The sequence below is a fragment of the Lissotriton helveticus genome, chromosome 1_1, assembly GCF_964261635.1.
Source record: "Lissotriton helveticus chromosome 1_1, aLisHel1.1, whole genome shotgun sequence".
In the NCBI taxonomy this organism is placed as follows: domain Eukaryota; kingdom Metazoa; phylum Chordata; class Amphibia; order Caudata; family Salamandridae; genus Lissotriton; species Lissotriton helveticus.
In genome coordinates, this window is record NC_136057.1 from 1,663,892,624 (window position 1) to 1,663,917,186 (window position 24,563).

General features: G+C 43.9%; 1 protein-coding gene across 1 annotated transcript in view; it reads right to left on the minus strand.

Annotated features, from left to right (window-relative positions):
- SENP1 (SUMO specific peptidase 1) overlaps positions 1-24,563 on the minus strand; it is a 201,038-nt gene that overhangs the window by 39,771 nt on the left and 136,704 nt on the right. Inside the window, exons 13-16 of the mRNA XM_078688916.1 lie at positions 9,676-9,807; positions 7,982-8,185; positions 3,503-3,582; positions 226-310 (exon numbers count right to left, since the gene is read on the minus strand). Coding sequence (XP_078545042.1) covers positions 226-310; positions 3,503-3,582; positions 7,982-8,185; positions 9,676-9,807 — 501 coding nt within the window. The remainder of the gene's footprint in view (positions 1-225; positions 311-3,502; positions 3,583-7,981; positions 8,186-9,675; positions 9,808-24,563) is intronic.

Consider the following 24,563-nt stretch of genomic DNA (forward strand, 5'->3'; position numbering starts at 1 on the left):
ATTTCTAACTCAAACTGTAGTGCTATTAATCGATTATTGGTGGATGATGCAATTCGTTAAAACTAACAACATTTGGTTATTAAAAAAAATTAAAACTAGTAGAAGTCCACAGTTTGCTCATTCTGGTTATTTGAATTTTACTCTGTATTACACAGAATACAATTTTTTCATTCTATCCAAACACACGGTCCAAATGCACTGCTTGACAGTTTTCACAGAACATACCCGACTGCTTTTGTTGAGCAGCTGCCAACCATTAGCATCAAATTCTTTTCCCTTTTTGTCCAAACTTTCTTGCTTTAAATATTGCCTGGAGGAATGACAAGAAATAACAGAAAAGGTCAGTGAAAAAACCACCTCCATGATTCAATTTGTGAAATCAAATACTATACACTTTAAAAGGTCTTCTTTCAATACACTGTACAATGGTTATGCCCGAAGTGTGCCTTAACCCTTTCCAAGAGGTGTTACTACATACCATGAAGTGTTACAAGCCCAATTGACTTGCCATGCCGAGAACGCCTATTTATATCAGTAAATCTCCACTGAATGAAACAACCCATGATAACGCAACTCAAGGTATACAATTGTCAGAGTTTCACTTAAATCTCTGGAATAAACTTCATGCAAAGTTAAGAGCATGTGCAAATCATCAATCCTGTAATACTAAAAGTAAATGTTGGTAAGAAATTAAGCTCAAAGAGTAATCTATAACAAGAAGCAACCCAATCGATACAATTATTCTTCTTCAACATTTTTATACTGAGTCAATGGTTGGTTGGAAAATGACTTTTGCAGTAATATGCTACGTGGACAGGCGATTCACGTATACACCAAAGCCAACGAAAAGAAAAACAGTAACAGCTCTGTGAAAAGTAAAAACATAATGTGTTAAAAATTAAAGTTAAAAAGTAGAGTGGATTGCACTGTTAAAACAGTTAGGGACAGAGGGGATAGAATGAAGTGCTCCTTCAGTTCTAAGTGATAGGGCCTGCTTGAGTGAAGGCTTGCTCAATAAAATCAAACACATGTTTTAGCAAAGACATGGCAGCCAAAGACCAGAATGCATTTTAGCAATAGGGGCGTCACCAAAGCTATAGCCCCATCTAGCCAAAATCTGTGCACCCTGTTGAAGCTAAAGCAGGGTTAACAGAACATAGTTTCCACTACAGTTCTGGTTGAAATGCTTCTTCCTTCTTAAGTAAATACTAATTTTAAATGCTTAACATGCCTTTATGACAATAATGTTATCGCACTTCACTTTGCTGTTTCTTAAGAGCATTGTCCTAGACTATTGTAAATATTCACTGAATAACTACAAGATTGGTAGCTTGGAGTCGTGATAACCCATAAAATAGGTTAACACCTATTTTACAATAATCATTAGACAGACTTTGGAAATATCAAACGTTAACCAAAGGTATACCGTATACATCAGTAATTCAAAATCGATTATACCTTGCAAGTTACGGACATGAACATTCCTAAATCTGTTCACTGGGCACGTTTTGAAAGAAAAACAGCATAACGTTTGAAGCTTAGTGTATGTTATGTTCCGAAGGACTATAAAACTAATCCTGGGAAAAAAATTTACTAGCACAATGGTACTTCTGTGGCGAACATCTGGGAATAACAGAAGCACAGAATGTGCAAACATATAAGAAGCGCTAGTACCACCTAACTATTCTGTCTAGGCAGTTCACAGACACCACATTGCATTCAGATTTTAAGAACAAGTCATTGTTCTCCTGTGTGAATTCACACCTTTCTGAACTCACTATCCTACAACTACTACAAGAAGTGATTCCTCTCCTATGTGCACCCAAACCTTTCTGAACTCAGTTATTGTCGAAGAACTATCCTTTCAAAAAATACATTTTCTACTTCTGAGAGGTGACCTGAGTAAATAGTACTGCCTCTGGTTGGAAGAGCCTGCTTCTACTGAAAGATAAACACCGCCTGATCTTCGGTTTGTTTCATTTAATAATCTGCAAGATTTTAAAATATCATAACATAACACTCTTTTCAGTGATGTATGCATATATACACATTCCTGGGTGTCTAGTTGAATCACCGTTTTTTTATGATTTACTATTTTGATCACCAGTCTGATTACAATCTTTATTTGCCAATCTCAAAAAGTGGCATCCAGTAATAAACTAAATACTCCAGATATGACCTGCAGACACTGCAGTAATTGCAGTAATAATTCACATGTGGGGTAAAAACTGATTTTATTTCTCGGAAAGATTTCAAGCAGTTCTAAATTTGTAAACAAAATAGTAAGTGCTAGGGCAACCACTGCAGCTTGCACTACACGTTGCCCTTGCTATGCTGCCAATAACAGTAACACACCTACTGACAATCACACTCCTACAAGTGTAAAAATCAGAACTATTTCAGGCCTCAAAGGCTATATGAATGTCTTGGGCGACAGGTAATAGTCATTTTTTTATGTATATTGAATGAATAATTAACTGTTGCGGTAATCTCTAAATTAGCCAGCCAGTGCTATCTTGTGGCAAACTGTCACAAGCTCCGCTATTCACAATTAAATGCTGGGGCTGAGCAATGGAAATTACCGGCTCAAATTAAGCACAGATTCAGGACTGTTGAAATACTCCAGAGATTGGCACATCACCTGAATATTATAGAGCTAGGCTCACCAAATGGCAAGATTGTAAAGTTTGTCAGCAAAACTATATACAAAAGTCTAATTTACAACTGTGCGATATTCTAGATATGATCCCAAAAGAGGACACAATGCTATTGAGGAGACCTCCAAAACGAAATAAGACAAAAACCTCCAGAACTGAAACTAATCCCATTGATGGAGCTCAAGAATTCAAATTTATAAACCCAGTTATCTATATATACACAGTGTTAACACAAACACCATTTTCCGACTGGTTATACCTTCTCCCATACACACCAGTGTTCGTCTCCTCCAACCTTGCTTAAGTGTTTAGCTACTTTATAAATACCCAGTGCGATTTCAATAACTCTCTACTGTCTGGTGACTTTCAAGAACTTTCCTAGCACCGCGCAGAGATCGTCAAAACTTTAGTGCTATATATATATATTTGGCTTTCCGCTCGGCTTAGCTGAAGCTTTACTTAGACACTCCTATCCTAAACCCTCCCCGCACACAAGCTATTCTATCTCAGTAGATTAAACCTAATTTGTTTCCAACCCAGTCAGCCTGCATCTCTAAAGCAGACATTGTATGAAGATTGTAAAAGACACATCTAACCTAAACACGGTCAGCAATAACTCTAAACAATGGACTGAGGAGCACCAGACAATGAACCAAGATCATTGGAAACTTCACCTCTGACTGGTCTTTCCTCACAATTGAATTTGTTTAGCAACATTGGGGCAAACCTTATTTCAGCTTACCAATCTCATAAATATTTTAACTAATTATTTGGGGATCCTAACAGGAGAGATCTTACATTTTCTCCATTAGACAAGACGTATGACATACCAATGTACTACTTACATTAATATCCTGCAAGCTTCCATGTTCATCCCACCCATGGAGTCATAGTATGTGATTGTTTTCTTTCTGAAGTCCACCACCTGCCCCAAGAAAAGGTGTTGCTAGTTAAACAGCAAATGTGAAGGCAGCGATATGAGGAATGCATCAGTATATTTCATTGTTCAGTTACTTTGTTTGGGACAACAGAGCAAGAATAATGAGCCCATGAACAAACAATAAGGACAAGTGTTGAAATGCCACAGATGATCACACCATTTCACAATACATGGTTCAGAGATTGAGAATGAGTAAAGAAAGAGCCTGTCAGTAAAACACAGATTGTAATATGATGGAGTAAAATAGTATGAAACACCTGCCAAAAGGTGAGGCCACTCATCCTGCTCAAGAATATAGATCTCAACATCTGTTCTAAACATTAAAATATCCAGATTGAAATTTGCAAATTCGACAGAAAAACAAAGCAGAGGCTGCGGACTAATTTGGTGTATGATTCTACTCGGACTAATAGTATGGGACAGGAGTGAGAATGGATTGAACTACATTTTTCAGTGGCTATTTGCTATGAGCACTTCTGTTAACCACTGCACACTGCCAGGACGTGTTTTTAATTAAAAAACTAGTGCTTTTGCGGTAGGCACTACACCCACATTCATTCCCGGCCTTTTGATGGAAAAGCAAGACATATAAGGTCAGAAAGAGGAATACAATTTCACTCTTGACTGACAGAGTAAAGAAACTGGATTTATTTTATAAGGAGCTAAGACAAAGTGTAGAGAAATATTCATTGTGGTCAGTCTTGTAATTAAATATTTGCCTGAGAAATAAAGGCCAGCTGTATTTAACATTTACAAAATAACCAGGGGGACGAAATCTACAGTTTTAACATGTTTCCGATGGGAGAAACTTAAGAAAGGCCACAAAAGCCACAGAAGAATGAATAACTAAATAGTAATCTAAAGCGAATCACAAGTTGGTGCAACTGGTTAAGTCATTCAAGTCAGATAAACGCAGGCATGTCTTTATGGCATAACTGAACAAGCATTTAAAATGCAATGGTCTCGGCATTCTTAAAGTTAGAGCTATTGGCATTGCTCATGACATTATTTTTATTTATGTTTTTGTTTTTAAAACATAAATAAATGGCATTGTCATTTACAATGCCAATAGCTTAATCGCTCGCAAATGCGAGACCTATTGCATTTGCAGCCACACACACAAAGCCATCCACACACAGAGCCACCCACACACACACACAGAGCCGCCTATAAAAAAAGCTACCCACACAGAGCCACAAACACAGAACCAAACACACACACACACAGAGCCACACACACACACACACACACACAGAGCCACACACACACAGAGCCACACACACACACACAGAGCCACACACACACACAGAGCCACACACACAGAGCCACACACACACACACAGAGCCACACACACACACACACAGAGCCACACACACACACACACAGAGCCACACACACACACACACACACAGAGCCACACACACACACACACAGAGCCACACACACAGAGCCACACACACACACAGAGCCACACACACACACAGAGCCACACACACACACACACAGAGCCACACACACACACACAGAGCCACACACACACACACACAGAGCCACACACACACACACACAGAGCCACACACACACACACAGAGCCACACACACACACACAGAGCCACACACACACAGAGCCACACACACACACACACACACACACACACACAGAGCCACACACAGAGCCACACACAGAGCCACACACAGAGCCACACACAGAGCCACACACACGGAACAGAGGCCCGAAAAAACGCTCACAACGAGGGAACAGGGGGCAGGAAAGCAAGCACAACGTGGGGGCAGGAGAGCAAGCACAACCAACGAGGGGGCAGGAGAGCAAGCACAACACAACCAACGAGGGGGGGCAGGAGAGCAAGCACAACGGGGGGGCAGGAGAGCAAGCACAACGAGGGGGCAGGAGAGCAAGCACAACGAGGGGGCAGGAGAGCAAGCACAACGAGGGGGCAGGAGAGCAAGCACAACGAGGGGGCAGGAGAGCAAGCACAACGAGGGGGCAGGAGAGCAAGCACAACGAGGGGGCAGGAGAGCAAGCACAACGAGGGGGCAGGAGAGCAAGCACAACGAGGGGGCAGGAGAGCAAGCACAACGAGGGGGCAGGAGAGCAAGCACAACGAGGGGGCAGGAGAGCAAGCACAACGAGGGGGCAGGAGAGCAAGCACAACGAGGGGGCAGGAGAGCAAGCACAACGAGGGGGCAGGAGTGCAAGCACAACGAGGGGGCAGGAGTGCAAGCACAATGAGGGGGCAGGAGAGCAAGCACAACGAGGTGGCAGGAGAGCAAGCACAAACAACGAGGGGGCAGGAGAGCAAGCACAAACAACGAGGGGGCAGGAGAGCAAGCACAAACAACGAGGGGGCAGGATAGCAAACACAAACAACGAGGGGGCAGGAGACTGGCGAAATACCGACATTTGGAGGAGGACAGGTGCAATGGATGGCACTTACTGCCACTTAATATACTTAGAATAGCTATAAAGTGCTGTGACATAATTTCATCTCTGAGCCCACCTCCCAAACCGTACAACAAGCAGTCACAGAGGAGCTCAATGAGCCGAAGGTGAGGCGGGGACACCGGGCCCCTCTATGAGGCTGTCAGTGCACTCAAGGCAGGCCCGCCCGTCCACCCTTGGCTTTAAATCCCCACATAGGCTGCCGCTAGATTCAGCACTTCCCTACAGCCCCATTTGGCCTGCTCAGCTGATAAGTGTGGGTCCTAGTGGCACCTGGACAGCTTCACCTCTTTGGAGGCCCCCTGAGCAAAAGACCGCGCCCAGGAATGCCGGAGCCTGCCTCTAGTCCACACTACCCTCCGGTGGCAGCCAACGGCGGCATGTAGTCTTAGCTCCACATCGCGGCCTTTATTCTTGAAACTCTTGATGCAGTGATTCTCGAGGCCGGCGCTCTCCGCCATGGTGCTGCGTGCGGCCGAGGCTCGGTACTCCGAGGAGCTGCTGCCGCTGCTACTGCGTGCGCCGCCCGCCAGGAGGTGGCCGAGCCCTACCCTGCCCCCACCCTCAGCTTCGGCAGAGCGCCGGCTGTGACGTCAGGAACGAGGTGCGTAAACAACTACAGGCTACAGCGAAAAGGCAGAAGGACACTGGTCGGTTATGTTGGGTGTGGGTGAACTCCATGTGTCCCGTGGTGCAGGATTACCGTTCAGGTAGTATGAGGCACAATCGAAACCGAACCAGGAACAACTTATCCCTTATATATAGACAGCTCACGTTAACACTTCTAGTCAGCTTGTGGCTATTCTATTCTAGAGCTGCGAGTACGTGTTTACACGAATAATCTAAACAGTGGGCATGTATGTGGCTGTTACCCATTCAATAGAGGCACACATGAAGCGAGTGTGTACGAAAGAGATTCAAATCGAGGAAACTCCGCCATGGTGCCGTATTCATCAGTTCAACATCAAGTACAAAATCTCACTGTCTTTCTTTTGTGTCTCTGAACCTGTGCGGTTGCCAGAAGAAGCTTCCTGGGGATTGCTGCCTTCTGTCGCCCCCAGTCAATCAATTTTTAATAGAGACTAGAACGGTCTGTTCGTGTTCGCTTGATCTTTTTTGAAGTACTCCATTTCACAGCGGCCATCTCGAGTGGGGATGATTATCAGTAAAAATGCCTTATGTTCTTGGTAAATAGCTCTCGCACGTGGGTATAACTTAAGCACGGAAAGCATTGATTTGAGGTACGCATGGTGGCTAAGGTTATAAAGCAGGATTTCATCGCATAACAGGGATTAGAGGCGAGAGCGGGAAGGGGGGGTAGGTGGGAGCGGGACGGAGGAGAGCTGTGGCAGAGGGAGGGGGGGCGAGCTGAGCCGAGCAGCTCTGGAAACACCACATTTCTCCGAGGCCAAGCAGAAATGCCTCGGAGAAACGACCCGTGATTTTCGGATTCAAGGGCGTGGTTTTCGTTCTCTCCTCTTCCCATTGGCTGGAATGTAAAATTCCAGCCAATGGGAAGAGGAGAGAAAGAAAACAAGCGAAAAAACACGCCCCGAATCCGAAAAAGACGGGGCTAAAACGGAGTGATGCCCCTCTCCTCCAATGGCTGGCCTCGGTTTAGGAAGCCAGCCAATGGAGAAGAGGGGCGGGTTAAAGCCCCCATACTAAGAAACATTACATTTCGGACCGAGACTGCACAAGCGCAGCCTACGGTCCGAGACCTAAAAGAGACCAGGAAAGGAGCACTAAGCTGGAATATAACAACACTGATGAGATGTAGGTTGCTAAAGCAGATAAGCTATAGGAGCAAGCAAATGCAGATCTGAACAAAATAAATAAAAAAATTAAAAAACAATACAAACTGGAAAATGGAAATACATTTTTTTGACACACATTCACACACAATTCAGCAAGGTACTCACCGCCAAGCACCAATGGACTCCGAGGTGAATAGGGACAAGAATGAGGTCCACTGAGAAGATGTCAATTTTTTTAGTCCACCGTTTCACAGCCTGATATCCAGCACTTTTCACTTTTGTAAAAAAAAATGTATTAAATGCATGGACTCTGGAAAATTCTTTTCTTTTGCTGCGTTCCATCAACAAATTCATGTAGAAGTTTATTATCTGGATAAAAACATTAGGAGATAGGATATAATTTCTTTACGAAAGAACATCACTGATTAAATATTTTAAAGAAAGGTATTGGGTATAAGGAATCTTGAGACAGAGCGACTTCCACATTGGGCATCATCGATCTATGCGAAAAATATTTTTTTTTTTTGCAGGCATGTGGATCTTTAAATGAGTTTACATTTGTGTCCACCGTGCCTAGTAAGTCACTTGAACATCTACCAAAATTCAAGAACGCAGGTTTGAAATTAACGGTCAGAGAATTATGTAAAGACGAATTATACACAGTGAATCTCCTTAAATGTCTCCTATAGCAAGTAGTCAGTTATCTGCTCAGCACAAACGGAGGTGAAACCTTAGAGACATCCAAATCTGTAAAGGAGAGCTCCACAATAACTTCCAAGTAGAAGAGACAAATATGCAGGCTAATTCTTAGTGGTACTAAGGTAACTGGTTAAAAGTTGAGTAAAACTGAATTTTGGATCTCTCCTGTGTGTTGGGTTCGTAGTTGTATCAGTTATTTGGTAGATTTTGTCGTACATTTTGAGTAAGAATATGTTATTTAAATCTGTTAGTCAATGCAGAAGACAGTTACACCCATAAGGTGTAACGTTTCCAAATATTTGCGGTACAAACATTAAAACAAAATACATTAAAATTCAAAAATCAACGTTTCTTCTGCCATTTACATTTTCAGATCGATAGTATGGTGTCTGATGGCCACTCATTCAGAAACATCACAAAACTGGAGCTGAATAGCTACCCAATTTTATATGTCTTTTTAGATGCACATCAAACTGAATTATCACCTGGTACTGAAAAAATGAGTTCTGGTTACCCAGTACACTGGAAAAAAGGTCCCACAAAAACAGCTGGCTATTCTTCATACTGAAAGCTTTATTCAACTTATTGCTCACAGATCTCTGTAGTGGAAAACGTCGATGTTCCCCAAGACTGTTCTGACACAAAGGTGCAAGTGAATATATTCCATAAACAAATCTTATCCAAGTCCAAGGAACAGTAATTATTTCACAAAATAGAAAAGCTTATTTGTAAAGATTTTTCAAATAAATCACAGTTCAGAATGAAAAGCAATTAATAGTTATCTGACATTTTCCTCATATCAACGTACACAAATATAATGTCTTTCTTTCAGAACCTTCTATTGCAACTGCCAGAAAGTATTCAGAATATAAAAGGTCAGATGGTTTTGGTGGCACAGAAAGCCTCCTATTGCTATTTGTGTTCCACAATGCAATCTTCACTACCCATGAAACCCTAAATAAATATCCAAATGTAACTCTTTCTCAGTCTGAAAATTAGGTAGCGCAGTCTCTAGCAATCCTAAAATTCTGTGTGCTCCCAATCACCAACTGCAAAACATGGTGGTGCTAGGCAATGGGCAAAGTACACACCACAGTAAAACCAGCAAATAAAAAACAAATACAAGCACCTTTATTTGGATATACAAAAGTAGAACTTACCTCATCATTAAGCCAGTTTAGGTTGTTTAGTGTAAACATATCTTTTCGAGTTATCGTTAAACGGAAACCTTCACTAAGAACTTCATCTTGGTTTCCGCTGCAAAAAACTCTTCGGATTTCTTTCAGCATCTCCTACATATTAAATAAAGTAAAATATAATATTATTTGAACAATCAGAGCCCAAACTAGTCACCACCGCAAGTTACATGCTTAGATCTGGCTAAGAGAAAGCTTTAGCCATCACACAAGCCTCTTGTTTTCCTTCACTTTATAATTAAAGTACATTTTCTACTTTCATACACAGACAGTTACATTCAGGGACTTTTGGTCAGCCATCTTCATCCACTGGTTTGTACAACTACCCATCACATGGTGCTTCCATCTACCACCGCATATTGCTTGAGCAACTGGGTAAATCCACTTCAGCTACTGGCTCTTTTCACTGTTATTGAAGGCGTTTGCTTGTGCATGTGTGCCTAAAAAGAAGTTCACACTTCAGTGCAAGGGCTGGGAGGTGGGGAAGCAACCTCTTTTTTGGTATTTTTGCGAAGGGTTTTTTCTAAGCTTTATTTTTGGTCAACATACGCACACCAGTTTTAGATGACTGAATTTTCACGTTTTATTACTTTACCCATTTGATGCTGATTTGCAACAAACCAATAAACTGCAGGCTTCGTCTGCGCTTGTTAAGGATCAGGCCGATGATTGTTTCTTTATTGATGCAGCTGTATTTTACAGATCTCTATAAATTGGTTTGCACTTTAGAATTTTCATTAAATCCAAAGCAAGAGTGATAATAAAAGAGGTCCGGGTTTATTTTAAATGTTCAAAATGGGTTAGAACTTGCAGCAGAGTACCTGGTCGCGTGGTTTATATTTTGCATTATCCATTACCTTCACAACACTTTCATTATGTCTTTGTGACAATCTTTTATTCAGTTCAAAGAAACCTTCGGTGCTTCACAGACTGTGGTGCAGTTGTAGTCTATCTTCCCTTAAAGGTTTTTTAATGCTGCAGGAGAAGATGCCAGCAAGGAATTGTTCTGTACAGCAAATCAGACCAGTCTGAAGTTAAAAGTCTCAGGTGCTACTTATCGTATCAATCACTCATGCAAGAACCTTATATTGCTACTGAGGACTTAACAGCTCCAGAGTTTACAATCTGACACCTTGCACATGGACACTTCAGTTCACAGTACATGAACATTTTGTAATAATTCATGTTCCCTCTTGCCAAGTTTTTTTCGCAGGCCTTGTGCGGTGATGCTGTGTTTTCGTTATAGGCTTTTGTGTTTAGCAGCTGTGCTTCACAGCGTTCTGTATTTGAAGCCTGATGGTTAGAGAAAGAAGATGATTGCAAATATTACTTCTCAATCGGGAAGGTCTAGGCAGCCTCCAAACATGCAGCTCTATTTCTTGTACAGCCTATTCAGCTTCCTTTCTGTTAACGTCCATAAAGAACAAGTAACTTACCTTCGGTAACGCTTTTTCTGGTGGATACAGTATCTGCCTGTGAATTCCTCACCTTTTGAATTACCCTATGCGCAGCATTCCACGGAAACTTTTCTCCATAGCTCTACTACATCGACGAGGACGTCACATTGGAACAGCTCCGCACGCGACGTCAACAGAGCCATAAGAAGACCTTGTCGGCGTGCTGACATCAAATCCCTTTTTTCAGCGCCGTTGAAGCATTGCGGTTTTTCAACGCCTCTCCATTTCTGGGAGTTTTTTTGTTGCAAGTACTTGGTGTAATTATTGCAGCAATCATGGCTACCCACAGGAAGTCCGGTTTTAAGCCATGCAGGGAATGTGGTGGTCAGATGTTGATTACTGACCCCCAAGAAGATGGCTTGCGGTGCCTCTCGTCGGACCAGTACGTCGGGGAGTGTTCATCATGCAGGAGATTGATTCCAAAGGCCTTAAAGGAGAGGGAGGCCAAGCTGTTTATTGGTAAGGCAAAAAAAACGAAAAGAGGTAGAAGGAGGTTGAGGTCCCGGGCCAAGTCACTAACTCCCAATACCTGGAAGTCATCAAGTGTAGTGATATTAAGAATGATATATTGACCAATGGTTCCATTTAGCATAACAGACTCCATTTTCTGTGCTCGCACGTAGCTGCAAAGTGGGGAGGGGATGTTTTTGCTCTTCACTTGTTTTCGCTTCTCACCGATCAGAGTGAACTGGAACATGTGTGGGATGCATGCTTGGTACCTTTCAGGAAATGTGTGGAATGTACAGCTCTGTCTTGGAGTCAAAATACAGGAGCCTGGACAGCTTCTATCTTGACCTTGACATAGACCAGTACGGCCAGCTCGATTTTTCGCAACAGAAGAAAAGGGGCGAGGTTTCTGGAACCTTCACCTCAAGTGGAGTAAAAGGTATTAAAGCTGGAGAAGATAGAGAGATTGTTATTGTTAACTACAGCTTATATAGCGTCAAATCACCGTCGGGTCTCAAGGCGCTATTGACAGAAGAAAAGCTATGCTAACAGAAAGGCAGATACATAAAGCCCTAGCATCAAGAAGAGCTTAAGGCCTCCCTAACAGGAGCGTTTTTAGTGATTTCCTCAACTGCAACAGGTTGTGTTCCTTACGAAGAGACTCAGGTAGCCTATTCCAAACCTGTGGAACTATCATTGAAAAGGATCTGCCGCCCTTCGTTGCTAATTTATAGCGGGGGCAGGACAGAATTGAGTGTTTGAAGACCTTAGTGATCGTATAGGTTTATAGACTCCAAGGCGTTCTTTAATGTAAGCAGGTGCTTGACCATAGATTGCCTTATGGGCAATGCAAAAACTTTTGAACTCCACCCGTTGTTTTATGGGGAGCCAATGTAGCTTACACAGCAGTGGAGATGCATGAGTGCGTCTGGGTAGCCTAAAGATTAGCCTAGCTGCATCGTTCAAGACTACTTGCAGCCTATTTGTCAGCGTTTTGGGGAGGCCCAAGTACAGGGCATTCCCATAATCTAATCTTGATACTATGGTAGCAGTGACAATAGTACGAAGCGTGGAGGAAGAAAGCAGAGGGACTAACTTACGTAGCTGTCTAATTAAGTTAGTGCAGGTCCCGACCACTGACGAGATCTGGCTCACCATTGACAACTCATGATCGATCTTTATGCCTAGGCTTTTTACGTTGGAACAAGGCTTAGGGGTTGGGCCAAGGTCTTGAGGCCAAAACAGATCCCCCCAAGGGGACGCCTCAGTTGAAACCACCAAGACCTCAGTCTTTTCCGGGTTGATCTTCAATGAATTTAATGTCATCCAGCTCACCGTATGCCTAAGTATTTCTTGAGCGTGGGTCTGTGCCAATGCTGTACTATCAATACTGAGTAGCAGCTGGGTGTCGTCAGCATAGTTAAACGTTTTACAGCCCATGCTTACCAAAGAGTCAATTAAGGGCTGCAAATAAAGATTAAAAAGGAGAGGGGACAAGGCGGATCCCTGAGGGACTCCACACTCCAAAAAACCCACACTTGATATACAGTCCTCCAGTTGAATCCTTTGAGATCTTCCAGAGAAAGGATTTGAGCCACTTGTAGGCTACGTCTTGAATCCCAAATGCGGCCAGTCTGTCCAGAAGCAAGGTATGGCTGACAGTGTCGAATGCCGCTGACAGATCTAATAATATCAGGGCACTCTGTTTTTTACTGTCAGCCATACCTCTAAGCTCATCAAGGACCGAGAGCATCACCAATTCGGTGCAGTGATGTGCCCGAAAACCTGCCTGACGCTCCTGGAGTAGATGGTGTGATTCAAGAAATGATGAAAGAGACCTCAACATATGCTGTTCCAAAATCTTAGCCACAAAAGGTAACTGAGATATAGGCCTATAATTGTTTAGGTTGGTAGGATCGGCCCCCGGCTTCTTTATTAGGGGCCTAACTCGTGCTTCTTTAAGACTAGATGGAAGTAGGCCCGTGACGAATGATTTGTTTAGTAAGGAAACAAGGTGCTTTCCTAGAGCAGGAAACGCCAGGCGAAAGATGCTAGGGGGACATGGATCTGCAGGAGAGCCAGACTTTATTCGATTCATAAGCTGTTCTAAAGCTGTAGAATCAATCAAAGGAAACCCGGAAATAGTGTATTTTGGCGGAGGGAGTTGGGGGTGTGGAGGAGAGGAGTGACTGCTGGAGGTATTCTGGATGTCAATAAGAATAGTTTGAACCTTCTCGAGAAAGTAGTGTTGAAAGATGTTACAGTCAATTGGAGATTCTAATCTCTCTACTTTCTTGCTTAGCTCTAATAAGATCTTAAAAGTTTCCTTTTGTACATTATTCGCGTTGTTAATACGGGATTCATAATAATCTGCTTTTGCTGACTGAATGCAGGTTTTGTACAGTTTAAGGAAAGATTTATAATGATCCCTATCAATGGGATCATTTGATTTCCTCCAGCGTCTCTCTAAAAGGCAGAGTTTTGTTTTATGTTCCCTCAAGGAAGAATTGAACCATGGGGCTCCGTTTACCGTTCTATTTATTTTCTGATTTCTTTCAGGTGCAATTAAATCAATGGCCTGACCACGATTCTGCATTAGATATGCATATTCCTGATCCAGGTCCTCATGCCTATCACGAAGCTGTAACTCTTTAAGAAGAGTGTCCGTCAACGTTTCTGGATCAATTTTCCTCCATTGACGAACTTTTTTAGATTTAAGGGGTAGTGGTTGAGGCAGATGGCCATCAATAGGAATAACACAATTTATCATGTGATGATCTGACCATATGCAAGGTAGAATATCTATTAGTGCTACAGCTGGGTCGGAGGTCCAAATAAGATCAAGAATATGACCTTTGATATGTGTTGGTGCCTCTACTAATTGTTTAAGTACAAGTGAAGTCATGGAATTTTCGAGCAATCTCGTTGCCCCATCCTTGCATAGTTTGTCCCAATGGACATTAAAATCTCCCGTTATGAGGACCTTTTGATAACGTGTGCATAAATCTGAGATGATTGGGGTCAATAGGTCATTAAACAGAGCGGTAGATTTTGGGGGGCGGTAAACTGTAAGGATGACAAAGCATGAGTTTCTCAGTGTAATCTTCACCCCAAGTATATCCGCTAGATCCACTGTTTCGGCCATTAATTTGGTAACTGTTAGGTGTTTTTTGTAAAGAATTGCCACTCCGCCACCACGGGCATTGTCGGCACGATTATGCCAGATCGCATCATATTCGTTAGGGAGGGAAGCAATAATATCCGGTAAAGAACTGTCACCCAGCCATGTCTCCTTAAGAGTTAAGATATCAATGTCTTCATCTTGAAGGATGGTGAAAATTTCAAGATGGTGTTTTTGTAGCGATTTGGTATTCAAACTAGTTAACCTCAGGCTAGGGTGACGCTCCGGCATACTCCTATCAGAGGACAGTATACCAGTCTCCTTTAGCTTAGTTAAGGTGGTTGGAGCTAAAGTGACATTGTTAGAATCTAACTGATGTAACTCACCCGAGGAGTAGGTCAGACGACAAACAGGGGAATAGGCCCTAATGCCCGGTTGTGCGCGGACGGGCGCAGACGGGCAGGACTCTGGCACAGGTCCGGCACGTCCACTGTACGCGTCCGCTGCGCGGAGGCAAGGCCGTCTCCTTTTAAGCGCTACTAGAGCGCGTCACTCGCCCGGCCCACACCCAATATGGCCGCCAAACCCAGGAACCAGCCCTCGGCGTCGATGGTCGGCCGAGAGCGGTCCGGTGGCAAAGGGAGGGGGTGAGGGGACACAAAGCACACGGGAGCACAAGGAAGTCTGAAGCTCACTTATGGTGTAGACGTACTGTCACAAGAAGAATTTGAATTTGAGTCCTGATCGCAAGTCCATGCACAGCTGTCAACGGGCTCCCCAGCTTGAGTTGGCAAGGATGTCGAATGAAAGATCGGTGAGGTGTTACTCCCTTGTGTTTATAATTTCTACGTTTCTTTGCTCTTTGCTAGAAGTATATATGATTCATGTTATTCTGGTTTTGTGCTCAAGTTCTTAAGTTACTTGCTATTTGGGAGTCTGCATCAACTGATATGTTTTGCCTTCCTTTCCAAAATATTAAATTAATAAACATGCGTGTGTCACTTTAAATGTACCTGAATTTGTTTTCTTGCCTCGCCTTAAGAGAGTGCTGGGTCTTGTTTTATAGCCTCGTCTTTTGGGAGTGCTGTTTTACGTGCGCTATTTAAAGGTTTAGTAGTGAATTTGCCTCCGCTCGGGAGTCCAGGGTTTAGGTGTGTCCTATTGTGTCAAATTAAAAGCACGTAATAGAGGAAACATAACAAGAAGCTGCGCCATTGATCTCGAGGCGTTTGTCAAAGGATGGAACACCAAAGTCATGGAATGCTGCGCATGGGGTAATTCAAAAGGTGAGGAATCCACAGGCAGATGTATCCATCAGAATCCAGTATTATTAAACTTGTTAACAGCTTGTACAAAGCAGTACGGAGTTATAAAATCCAGCTGAGGTGTTCTGTACATAATGAGAATTGTTTTTGGAGTATTTGATTTTCATAAGACAGATAAAACATTCAGCGATCTGACATAGTGTAAATAAAATGTATCTATATTCTGTTAAATGTGTCCTCCACCTAGAAATATTTGCACAACACTCATCAGAACTGCAAGTTTTCTAGGTCCATGTGTGAGCAACCCATCCATTCTAGGATTTTTCTTTGCATCCTTGGACTTGTATTCCTATTTCCTTAAAGGTTTAGTTAAAAATACGGGGATAATTTATCCAGTGGCCTGAACATCAAGCACTGGGAGCAGCTTTCATATGTGCTGGGTCAGGGAACAGCTAGAAATAAAAACAGTGGAGTGGGGCAACGGTCACAGGATTTGGGTCGCTCAACATGGCAAGGCCTTTTTCTTTAGACACAGAGTATGTTATGTTATGTTAAAAATGCTCTTTTATAGCGCACGACTACTCCTAGGAGTGTCCCGGCGCTTTGACAAAGAGCCCTCATTCTAGGAGAAACATAACACTACAGAAACAGAGGAAAACACAAAGAACATTACTGAATAAAAAGCCAAGTTTTTAAATCTTTCCTAAAAGAAAACAAATTCTCGGCTTTCCTGAGCGAAACAGGCATGTCATTCCAGCCTTGAGACGCCAGAAAGCGAAAAGAGCGTCCACCGATTCTAGCCCGGCGGATGGAAGGAATCAAGGCTTTGAGTAGAGTTGCGGAACGTAGGGTTCTACGAGGCACATAAAAAGCCAGACGCTTCTGGAGATATTTAGGGCCAATCCGGTGCAGGGCCTTAAAGGCGAAGGTAAGCGCCTTAAAAACGATCCTCTTAGCGACTGGAAGCCAATGCAGTTTTTTTAGTAATTCTGTGGCTCCAGCCCTGCGCTGGAGACCAAAAATGGCTCTAGCCGCAGAGTTCTGCACAATCTGCAGTCGCGTCAAGAGATACTTCGGGAGGCCAAGATAGAGAATGTTCGCGTAATCTAAACGCAAGCCTATCAAGGCCTGCACAATGATCTTTCTGTGCTTCTGTGACAGCAACAGAAGAAATTTCCGTAACATTTTCAAAAGACCGAAGCATTTTCCGGTCAGCCCGGAAATCTGAGGACCAAAGGTAAGGCCATCATCAATCACAAAGCCCAGATTTTTAGCTTTGGAGGAGGCCGTGTCCAGCGGAGACATGTACGAATGCCACCAGGCCTTCCAGCCAGGATCTGGTGGACAACCAAAAAAAGCAACTCCGACTTGTCGGGGTTACATTTTAGGCTGTGGCACTGGAACCAGGTGAAAACGGCTCCCAGACAGTCCCTAATCCGTGGGCCATCAAAGTCCCTCCCCTTATCAGATGTGAAGAGCAGCTGGGTGTCATCAGCATAAGTAATGATCTGGGCACCGAAAGACTCCGCAACCGCCGCCAGAGGGGCCATATAGATGTTAAAAAGCGCAGGGCTTAAAATAGAGCCCTGCGGGACCCCCACCTCCAGCGGCGGCATTTCAGCGGAAAACGGCGGTGCCCAGACCACTTGCCGGAGGCCGGTCAAAAACGACTTGAACCAGTTCAACACCGTCCCTCGGAAACCGATCTCCTGGAGTCTTAAAAGGAGACCTTCATGAGGGACGGTGTCAAAAGCCGCCGACAGATCCAGCATAACCAGAATGGCCTTACCTCCAGTATCCAGAACTTCCCTTATGGCATCGGTGACCTCGAGAAGGGTGGTCTCTGTGCTAAAATTCGTGCGGAAGCCCGAATGGGAGTCATGCAGTATGTTATTACTCTCAATGAAGTTGGTAATGGAGCTATGCACGAACTTCTCGGTCACCTTGGCCAAAGCAGGGAGAAGAGAGATAGGCCGGTAGTTAGCGTGGATAAGAGGATCGAGGGTAGCTTTCTTGATCAATGGAAGGATCAAGGCATGCTTCCACGCACGAGGGACAACACCCGTGCTCAGTGAGGCATTGAGTAATGGATTAAGCACCTCGTTTAAAGCCGGAGCAACTTTCCCCAAGCATCTTGCCGGACAAGGGTCAAGCGGGGAGCCGGACTTAAGTCGAGACAAAAGGTCAAGAGAGACCGTAGGGGACATTACCGGAAATTCCGATAAAAATGGGCCTTCCCCCAATATAGATGTTTCCAGGCTGGGTATAGAGCCCTGAGCAGACAAGGAGCAAGAACAAGAAAAAGAGTCATGGATAGCTTTAATTTTATCTACTGGATAATACATTTTATATGCATTAAAAAAGCAAACTAAACGTAATAGAATTTGATGTTGACTAAAAATGATGTCAAAAGTATTTAAGCAAAGTTTTTATACATGCTGTAACATGGAAATACCTCATACATCGAAAAGCATCATAATTAAACCATTCCATAACCTCATAAGTGCTGCGCACGACCAACGGCACCACTACCTCCGTAGTGCTGCCGTCGGCCGTTGAACATTCCAACTGCACCTGCGCAATGGAACGCCCAGCACTGGAGCTGGACGTTCCATCGCAGCTAAGGTGATAAACAAGCATACAGTTGTTTACCTGCTGATTTCTTTATTAGATTAACCATGCACATTTTTTGCTATAATTGTAATTGAGGAGTTAGTAAAATGGGCTTAAAATAGTAAACACCCCCCTGACCCAGGCATGTTTTAAACCTAAATTAGGTACAAATCACCAAGTATTATATGGATGTTTTCAGTTGATTGAAGTCTCTTTGTTTTGTAGACTTACAGTCAGCTTCGACCGTACAGACGGTTTGTTGTGGAGTTAAAATCTGGACACACTTTGGAAAACTAGCCAGCTAGCTCTCACGGTCTTCCTGCAAGTCATTCCACACAAAGTGACCCTTGTAAATATGGATAATATGGCCGCAATCTATTACCTACAAAATCAGTGCAGCACATGCTCACAGTAGTTACCAGCACTAGTAGAGTATTTGGTATTGGGTGATTCATCGTCATATACACTGCCTGGCTGAGTACCTCCCAGGAGTGGCAGCTCTGCAGACCTGCTAAGCAGGATGCAGCAATAAGACCACAAGTAGAAACTCCACCTACAAGTCGTACTACGGTACTTCCGTCATTGTAGGGTCCAGAGGTCGACATTTTTTCCACCATGTACAACATCAAATCCAAACATTTGCCTCCAGCAGTGCTAAATTTGTGAAAAAATAAGTGCACATGGAGGGGAGATGAGTAGGGGGTTATTGAAGCTGGAATTTTGTTTGAGTTAAAACCCCCACACACACTTTGTGCCCCCCTTTTTTGACAACTAGATGCTGGTTTGCAACTCTAACAGTGCACTGCTAACCAGACCTCAGTGCCAGTGCTCTTTCCCCTAAAACACGTTAAAGTCTAATTGTAACCCAATTGGCAAGGAATTTAGCACCCATATAAGTCCCTAGAAAATGGTAACACAAATGGTACCCTTGGTACGTAGGGCTATGTACTAAGAGGGTCCCTAAGGGCTGCAGCATATCTTGTGCCACCCTAAGGGACCCACACACAAATTACATGCAGACTGCCATTGCAGGCTGCGTGAAATGGTGCGAACCATTCTGAAAACATGACATGACACTCATGAATACCTTTTTGGTGGACAAGGCAGATGGTGGTAAACGCCCAGTCATGAATCTCCACAAGTTCAACGAGTGGCTCATATACAGTCACTTCAAGATGGAGGGCATCCATCTTCTCCTAAACCTGTTGCTGCCGGCCGATTCAATGGTTTGGCTAGATTTTAGGGACGCCTACTTATTCATTCCCATTTTCCACCTTGCAGGAGGTTTCTGCAGTTATCTGGCACGACCGGACATACACATTTTCTACTCTACCTTTCGGACTGTCTTCGGGCCCCTGGTGCTTCACAAAGGTTCTCAAACAGACTGTGGAATACCTTTGGACTCAAGGGGTCCTCTTTTATCGCCTATCTGGACGACATACTGCTCCTAGCTCAGTGTTCGCAGCAGCTGTCCCTCAAGCTGCAGTAGTCTGTCAACTTGCTACAGGACCTGGGCTAGTCATCAACGCAAATTCACTCTTGATTCTATCACAATCAATCACGTTTCTGGGTTTCATCATAGAATCAACCAAGGCCATGTTGGGTCTTCCCCTTCACAAGGTCTCCAAGATACAACACGAGCTGCGCAAGACTTTGGGAAGGACCCAGGTTTCACTCAGATAGATTGCACATCTGGTTGCCTTGCTCGCCTCTTCCATCCTGCCGATTTTCTTACTACACCCTTCAACACCTGAAGGCGCCTCACTTGCACAGGGGTCTTATTCACAGGGTGTAACCCTTACAAAGGAGGCAAAGGACGAAATAGGCTGGTGGCTCGTCCACATGGAGGCTTGGAATGGGAGGGCAATTTTCGGCTCATCCCCAGATTTGGTGATCGAATCAGACACCAGAATATCTGGCTAGGGCGCCCAGTGTGGAAAATTCTCCACTGGAGGTGTGTGGTCCCCTCAAGAGCAAGCTCTACTTATTAACTGCCTGGAGCTCCTAGCCAGCTCCTTTGTGGTCCGTTGCTGGATCAGGTACGGGATTCAGTAGTATGTTCTCTCAAGAAGGACAATATATCAGCGGCTCGTTATATCAACCATTTGGGGGGCACTCGTTCCAAAGCTCTGTCAGACCTAGCGACCAGTTTTTGGTAATACTGCCTCCAAAACCAGATCTCGGTGACTGCTGAGTACTCACTGAGGCATGACAATCAGGTGGTGGATTGGCACTCCCACAGCTTGAGACTTCAGTCTGTGGAGGCTGCACCCGGGCATGTTTGTGTTGATTCAAAGGACCTGGGGCCTGTTCTCGATCGATCTGTTTGCCTCTCAGCTGGACCACCAGTTACTTCGTATTTTCAGCTGGAGGCCGGATCCAATGACAGTAGCCACGGGTGCATTCCTCCAGGAAGGCCTATGCATTGCCCCCTTTTGCAATGATCGCCCAGGTGTCGGCGCAAATAAGATGGCAGGAACCGCAGGTGGTCATGGTCACTCTGACCTGGAGGTCTCAAGCATGCTTTCTGGATCTTCTTGAACTTTTTGGGGATTTTTCAATCTGACTCCTCCATCTCCATCTTTCCATCCCTCCTTCTAAATCCGCATCAAATTCAGCACCCATTGATTCTGGTGGGCTCCCTCTTACCGATGGCTTGGAGGATTTCAGGGTCAGACGAAAAGCTGAGGTTTCCTCTCAAAAGCATGGTTCGGAACCACAATCAAACATTATAGGGCATTTTGGAAGCAATGGACCAGTTGGTGTGTGTGACGGGGTTGTGATCACGTGGGGCGCAATGTCATTCAGGTGCTGACTTTTTTGGCCTTCTTGGCATCCCAGGATTTGGCCTACTGGTCTAGAAACACCTTTTGTTAAGCCATCTCGGCAGGCCACGCCCCTGTAGGCAGTTCCCCGGGTTGGGGAACACCCGTTTTTGTGTTGCCTTCTCCGGGGGATGACACTGGCACTCCCTCCTGAGCTTCATTCTTCTGCCCTCTGGGGTGCAAATAGGGTCCTAAACTTGTTTCGGTTCTGGCCACCGAACACATTCTTATCCAGAAAGGAGCTGTCCACAAAGCTGGCAATGCTCCTCTGCCTTGTCTCATGTAGATTTGTTTCCTATGTGAGGGCACTAGACATTACGGGTAAGAGTATTTCCCCTTCAGGGGTTTCTTTCACGGTTAGCAAGATGTCACACCAGAGTGATTTCTTAACCGCCTTTTCTGGATGTCCCAAAACATTCCCTGGTGCGGTGCCTCAAGACCTACAAGGAGATGACAGAAGAGCTGTGTCCTCCTGGTGAGCACCAGCTTCTGACAGCGCATCGCAAGCCCCAAAGGGCGGTCTCCTACCTACTACAGTTCTCAGGCTGGGGTGGGTCATGCAGGAGGCGGGCATTGATTTAAAGATGTTTGGGGCTCATTCTACCTGGGGAGCAATGACTTCTAAGGCCTTCAGTCTGGGCGCAAGGTTGAGGAAATCATGAATGCAGCAGACTGGTCATCACATTCCACCTTCAAAAGGTTCTATTTCAAGGCTGTGCTGGAATATGGCTCAGATGGTGGTAGATAAGCTTTGAACATGCATAATCCTCGCCCGCAGTCTGGACATAAAATTAGAAATTTCCTAGCTATCCTAATGGAAAGTTTCAATTCTATTAAGGACTTGGAGGCAAGGATTATTCCACCCGGGAGTTTTTTCAATCTGATTTCCCCTCACTGTGATAAGTAAGTGCTCAAGTTGTTCTTTCAATGTCAAGGAAAGTGAAATTAAATGTAAAGTTTTTACTGATGCTGTGATTTGTCTCTTTGACTGCCACTGTTAACGAATCTGGTAAGGCTATTTCCTCAGCTACTCCTCGTATTTTTCGAGGCTCGGATTCTGCCAGACAGGATACTTGATTCTGAATGGTTGGCTTGGCTCATGCAACGAAAGAGAACTATGGAACTTGGTTGACAGACTATATGGCAGCATGCGTTCCTTGGAATGGCTGGGACTCTGGAACTGTTTGATGTTTGGTTTCACCCTGTTGTGCTAATTTTGTACTATTCTCTAGGGTTAATGGGAATAGTAGTTTGTGATATTACTTTTAAACATTACTGCTGTACAATAAAGCGAACAGAGAATGCATAATCCTCACCTAGAGTCCATAATAGAATTGAAACTTTCCGTTACGATAGCAATGATCGGAGTCTTAGTGATTACATGTGAACTTGCAAACCTAGGTACATTCATGGCGGGTGTGTATTAAAGCAGCATAAAAGGTTAGATGCATTCCGCTACTGGGGAATCCATGAATAAATGGGTCAGTTTTCAGAAGATGAAATGTGAATAGTATCTCAAGATGAAAATCATTCTTTAGGATTACATTGACTCTAAAAATTGTTATGTGATAAACCCTAACTTAAAGCCAAGCTGTGTGTATACCATTTTTTAAATAAACTGATAAAAACCATGAACATTATGTTCTTATAGCAAGTGGCAAAGAGAAAAAAAAATTACAGAGGCATGCAGCTGTCCCCTAAAAGCGAATCACAAGATGGCAAATAGGACTGCCGGGAGAATCAAGTGAACTACGACGGCTCCTGCTTCAAATGTAAATCTCATAAGAATAGCGGCAAGATAAAAAGCAGGAGCACAGAAGTGGATGCCTGATTTGGCGGGAGGGTGGTGGAGAACACCTTAGTGCGCCACGCTTGATTGGAGTGTATGATTGTTGTTTTGCTGGTTTTTGAAGCACCAAAAATATTTAAACACAGCCTCAAAAGAAACACAGAACGTGACCAGGAATGGACGTGTAAGTGCCTTGTAATAAGCCAATACTCCAGGGGAGGAGCAAGACAAGGCGGGACATTTAACGTAAAGAAAGCACATGGAAGCAAGTTTTTGCAAGTGCCGCTCTCCTTAACCAGTAAGAAGCAAGGAACGGAATTTAAGCCCACACAGTGAATACAGCATGTCTCTTAGACAGCCCATGCGCGCTGTCTAGGCTCGACCTAAAAAGCAGAGATTTCTGGAAGGATAGAAGGAACCAATCAGAAAGATGGTGCATTGGATATGCTTAACAGGAGGGACAAAGACTATATGAACAGTCTAAAATAAACAAAACCATTAAATAAAACTACAAGAAAATAAGAGTGACAAAACAAAAAGGTAATGAAAGGCAGAGAACAGAGTTGCTTTTCAAGTCAGCTATCAACTTGTTCTGTATAAGTGTTCCACAACCAGACAGCGTTGCTGTGTGGCAAGCTTTAAACTAAAAAAAAAAGCAACTAAAACACAAATGATGGACGGAAGGCTGAACAAATACAACATTTAAACCCAGTGACAGATCTGGGTGTAATCCATAGTTTTTTGCTCATCCACCACCCCAGTTTGGACCCAGCCATATGCAAATCAATCTTGACCCTGCTTCCCATGGGATCAGTAAAGCCTAAACTGCCAGGCCAGGTACTCCCTGGACTGGATACAAGCATCCTGGGACCGGTTTCGGGGTGTCACCCCTCATTAGCCAGGCTAGCTTGAATCTAGGAGATAGTGAGCACGGGACACACGTCTGGCATACCCTTCCCACTTAAAGCGAGAAAAGCACAAACTGCTTGTTTCTAGTCTAGTGACGACCTGGCCTGGAAGATCAGGCTGGACTGTTCCCATGACGAGCAGGGTCAAGGCTGATTTGCATATGGTTGGGTTCAAACTGAAATGGCATGATAAGCAAAAAAATTATTGTTTAGGCCCAGATCTCTGCACTGGGGGTGAATGTTTGACATTGTTTAGCATTCCGTCCATCAATTGTTCTTTTTGCATCAATCTAAAAACTAGCCTTAGCAACGGCAAATCCAAAATTTCATAGTAATATGAAATATAATATAGCTTGCCTAAACATTAGTTAAGAAGAGAGAGTGACCTAAACCTGCAAATTGAAATTTGCCATTTAAACTCAGAGTT